We start from the raw sequence: 5238 nt of genomic DNA on the forward strand, positions 1-5238 counted from the left end.
CGCGCTACCCTCCCTCCACCCCTTCCACCACCAAGACTAACAGGGGACAAGGGAGTATACATTTCGTTCACCTGGCATGGGAAGTTAAATTGCTCGTGTTAGGGTGAAGTAATGTATTCGTTTTTTATTCGTCAGGGGAGTAACATTTGTGTACGAAATGTTTACTCGGAACACACCAGTCGTGGGGAGTAATTTTCTCGTGTAATGGGGGAGTGTTTTTTTCGTAAAGGGAGTAACATTTTCGTACGATATTTTTACTCCGGAGTAACAAAATCTCGTGGGAGTAATTGTCTCGTGTTACACCGGCTGTCTGAACTTATTCTCAAACTTACGCGAATCCCAACTGACGACAAGCAACTTCTCCGGCGTTCAATTCAAAGCGATCAATAACTCCCTCGCCGTCATCGCAGATAGTCTTCCAACCATTATCGTAGATCTCCAGCCGACCATTCCATGGCTTGGTTCCACTAACAAGACGAATGCTGCCATCCACAGGTGGGTTCGCTGAGTGATACAATTGATGCAATGTCAGACACACGGATACATGACACAAAATGAACTTTAGATTCCCGAGCCCAAAAGCGATGACGGGAACATATTCATTTTAATAGCACACACAAACAACTATGCAGCTGCCTGTGTGTGTGTGTGTGTGTGTGTGTGTGTGTATGTGTGTGTATGTGTGTGTATGTGTGTGTGTTTGTCTATGTGTGTATGTGTGTGAGTTTGTGTGTGGGTGTGTGTGTGTGTGTGTCTGTCTGTGTGTATGTGTGTTTGTCTGTGTGTATATATATAGTTGGTCTAGGTACATAAACAATGGTCCTCCTCAGTTGCACTGGACATCCTTGTGATACGTCCCCCACAAAGGGACTTTGCTTGGACAGCCCTTACCCCTTGAGGAGGGTCTGATGCTCCCAATAGGCTGTCTGTGAAGGGATACTATTTTCTCTCTCTTTTACTCTGCTAAGAGATTTTAACAAATCTCGGAAGAAAGTCTCTGCCTACTTTCAATTGTTTCTTTTCATAATTTCTGATGTTTTTATATATATATATATATATATGTGTGTGTGTGTGTGTGTGTGTGTGTGTGTGTGTGTGTGTGTGTGTGTGTGTGTGTGTGTGTGTGTGTGTGTGCACTGGATGAGCTAACATACAATGATAATCGTTAGCTTAACTCCTGCTCGAATGGTTTTTCAACAACAACAACAAGAACAACAAGAACAACAAGAACAACAACAACAACAGCAACAGCAACAACAACACTAACAACAACAACAACAACACAACAACAACAGCAAGAACATCCACAGCAACAACACAAACACAAACCAAATAACCAAACCAACAAAATAGTACAACAAAAATAACAACTACTAAAACATTGACGAAGTTTTTATCTTCTTAAACTTACGGACTTGACAAGTTGTTCCAGAATATCCATCGGGACAGGTGCAGTAGTAGTTGTCACTCCCATCGTTGAACTGGTAGCAGGTTCCTCCGTTCTGACAGTTTATCTGATCCGTGCATGTGGTCCTCTCTGTGGAAATATATTCATCGCGTCATCAACTTTTGGAAATGTTGGTTGAAATAATGTGGCAATAAAGCAACGAGCTTTGCCATCAAAAGAAACTCAGCAGACCTCAAATAGCACAACAAATGAAAACGAGATCAGAAATAAAGGACGCCAGACTGAATAATCTTCTCTGAAACAAAGAAGCAAAAGTGAAGAAAGAAGAATGTCATATTCGCGGTAATGTCCAAGACAAGAAAAGCAAATGTCGTGAAATGACAAAAATAACATGTTATCATAGCTCACCAATTTCACAGGTGCTTCCCTCAAAGCCAGCCGGACATTCACAGTGAAAGGTTCCCGTTGTGAAACTACTGGCACCATTGGTACCAGTGCCGATCCCAGAGTTACCAATACCACTGTTGTAGCTTCCGTTAGTGCCGTTTTGGTTGTTTGTACCGAAATCGCCAATCGTTATACGGTTCGTACACGAGCCGCCGTTTTGACACTGGTTATACTGGCATGGCTTCACATCTGCAAGGTATGTTATTTATGTTAAGTTTGTTATACAATCGAGCAACGTGCAAGCAGGCAAAACACCAATGTGCGCCCATAAACAGCACTAATGTGTGACGGTGTTGTCATGTTGGATACGCGGGCAACACGGTACTACAGCCAAAACATCAGTATCCTCGTATTTTTGGATGATGCATTTAATTCTGTGTGGTCAAGTATGTGTTCGAATTCACGGATGAAAAGAAGCAGGGCCGGACTACCGGGGGGGTTATGGGGGTTGCGCAACCCCCCCCCTAGCCTAAACATGTACCTTACTTATTTAATTTTTTTTTATTATTGCTTATTTTATGCCGTTTCATGCAAGGAGCGACCATTTTCCTATCTCAGAATATGACCTACCCGTCAGCTTCAGGGGGCTTCGCCCCCTGACCCCCACAACGAGGGGGGGGGGGGTTCTAGGGTTTCCGGACCCCCCCTCCAGCCAAAAAATAAAAATATTGAATGAGGTATGCATTTCTTTATTTTACATTGAGTTTCCATTTTTGGGGTATTAATCAGTGACAAAATCTGCTGCCTGAAACTGGTAATGATCATCCTCAGAATGCACCAAATTGCACCATTTTGCATCCTTTTTTTCAAAATTTTCCGGGGGGGCATGCCCCCAAACCCCCCTAGCAAGCTAGGCGCTTCGCGCCGTCGGCTCGGCGCTTCGCGCCTTCACACCCATATCTTCACAATATACTTTTGAAAAAAACCAGTCATAAAATGAACTGATCCGCCCCTGCCGCCAGGGGGGACATCCCCCTGGGCCACCACTGGCAACCCCCCCCCCCCCCTCCTCTTCGCCTAGTCCGGCCCTGAGAAGCATCCTTACCGTATATCAATGTGTACTCATACAAATGTAATGCTTCCTTCCACGGAATAATGTATTTTGGAGAAACAAACAAGACACATTAAGGGGGTAGACCTACCTAGAGTTGGGTGTATTGTTGTTTATTTTTGCTACATAGTAACATCTCAGTGGATTTTGATGGGATTTGGTGGGCATCTATGTCAGTTATGTCGCTTTTCAGGAAAATGTTTGGTTAGCTGATAGATTTTCACAAACATGAGAAAAAATAAATAAATAGATAATAATAACATTTGGGAAAAAAATTTTGGTATCACTTTTTACACAATATTTCTTACACTCTTTATCCCTGAAAGCTGTACTTTAGAAAAGTGATGATAAACAAGTTTACCTGGAGCCTGAACTAGGAAAAAGCAGGTATGTGACTTATTACCAGTTAACGCCATGTACACAATTTAATAAAACAAATCTAAAAAATCTCCCCTTGGTATAAATTATGATATGTTTGATCTGTTTGTTTGATTACAGTTTGGCTAGTTTAGGATCCAGCTATGGCTAAAATCTATTTCTAGTACAAATTACAAGACTCTAGCATGAAAACTGAGAAAACTGTAATGTAAAAACACCCTGAAAAGTGGCGTTTTCGGAGAAAATCTGCATGCTAAAATTAGTTAGTTTTAGTGTGCAATGAAATACAGAGTAAAATGGGACCGGATTTTGGGTTTTCAGGGTTGATACACACCTGCTTAGAACCTTCATATCTCCAGTTTGGATTGGAATTGATTGAAAAATCAAACTGTACATGAAAATAGAGACATTTAGCTTTCTAATGATGTCACACACTAGTAAGTTCTCAAAAAAAGCATTGTTTTCCAACTCTAGGTAGGTCTACCCCCTTAAAGCATTAGACAACCAACCGTCACAAGTTAAGTTTAAGACAACAACATTCACCGTTAAACCCAATTCTGACCTATTTCACAGCGGGTTCCGGCGTAACCATTTTCGCAAGAACAGCTGAAGACACCAGGGCCGTTGAAACAGGTACCACCGTTCATGCATGGGCTACTGTAACACTCGTTGAAATCTGTAAAAAAAAACAAATCGTCAGAACGTGTAAGTTACTCGATAATCATTATGGTTCTTGTCTATCTATTCGTCTTTTTGTCCGTCCGTCTTAATATCTATCTTTATCTCACCATTCTTCTCTCTCTAAAAATAAGTTTGCTTGTTTTTGTTATCTATTCTAGTGGCCAGCACCAGCCGTGTTGAAACACACAACAATTAGCATATATCACATACAATCACTGCGTACATTATGAGTGTTTGTTTGGTTGTCTGCGTGCTTGGGTGCATGTCTGCTTTAGTGTTTCTCTGATTTTGTGGTTTTTTTTTGGGGGGGTGCTGAAAAATGCTGCTCACCAATGGAACAAACAGCGCCTGAGAATCCAGTTGGGCAGTAACAGTAGAACCCGTTTACACGGTCGTCACAGATCCCATTGTTTACGCAAGGATTGGGACTGCACTCGTCGATGTCTTGTGTGCAAAGAAAAGTAGAGAAGTAAATAATTGTCCGTGTGGTAATCACACACACACACACAAACACACACACATATAGGTGGTTTTACAGTCATTTGGGGTCGGCTGTGTATCAAAATGTCATCTTGCTCAAAACACAGGCATTTGGGGTCTCTTTTGTTTTACGTGTTAGAAAGTTTCTTAAAACTTCAATGAGCGTTAAATGCCATTTTAAAGTGTGAAAACTCATTTCAGGAGGTTATTACATAAAATGCAACCTCCAGCGTGATTTTTAGAAAAACAGGCATTTGGGGACGATGTTTGCTGTACAGCAGTGAAATGGGGACGTATGTGTACACAAAGTGCAGAGCTACAATTACGTTATCGGTGCTATGAATGTTTTAGGTGTTAGAAACTTTGTTAAAACTTCAATGAGCGTTAAATGCCATTCTAAAGTGTCAAAACTCATTTTAGGAGGTTATTACATAAAATGCAACCTCCAGCGTGATTTTTTTAGAAACAAACAGGTATTTGGGGACGATGTTTGCTGTACAGCAGTGAAATGGGGACGTCCAAAAGTGCAGAGCTCCCGCAGAGCTAAATATGAATGGTTTCATCACATACATGGCGCGAGGCGACATATGTTGTGAAAAATTTTACAAATCACGTTTTTGCGCCCGATATTTTCTTGTCATCTCCAAAGTCAAGGGACAAACACGAAATTCCTTGACTTTTGGGGTAGCGCGACTCTGTTAATTTTAAGAATTAAAAAAAAAAAAAATTCATTACTAGGATGTCCCATCGTTGGGAAATTCCGGTCGCTTCCTCCGAGTGGAAAGCTAGCAGT

The 5238-nt window shown here is 41.4% G+C and overlaps 1 protein-coding gene across 1 annotated transcript in view; it reads right to left on the minus strand.

Annotated features, from left to right (window-relative positions):
* LOC138956648 (fibropellin-3-like) overlaps window positions 1–4403 on the minus strand; it is a 5948-nt gene extending 1545 nt beyond the window's left edge. The window contains exons 1-5 of the mRNA XM_070327951.1: window positions 4296–4403; window positions 3847–3960; window positions 1817–2044; window positions 1412–1537; window positions 333–504 (exon numbers count right to left, since the gene is read on the minus strand). Coding sequence (XP_070184052.1) covers window positions 333–504; window positions 1412–1537; window positions 1817–2044; window positions 3847–3931 — 611 coding nt within the window. The 5' untranslated portion in view covers window positions 3932–3960; window positions 4296–4403. The remainder of the gene's footprint in view (window positions 1–332; window positions 505–1411; window positions 1538–1816; window positions 2045–3846; window positions 3961–4295) is intronic.
* Window positions 4404–5238: the final 835 nt, after the last annotated feature.

This window comes from Littorina saxatilis, unplaced genomic scaffold (genome assembly GCF_037325665.1).
Source record: "Littorina saxatilis isolate snail1 unplaced genomic scaffold, US_GU_Lsax_2.0 scaffold_1558, whole genome shotgun sequence".
Classification (NCBI taxonomy): domain Eukaryota; kingdom Metazoa; phylum Mollusca; class Gastropoda; order Littorinimorpha; family Littorinidae; genus Littorina; species Littorina saxatilis.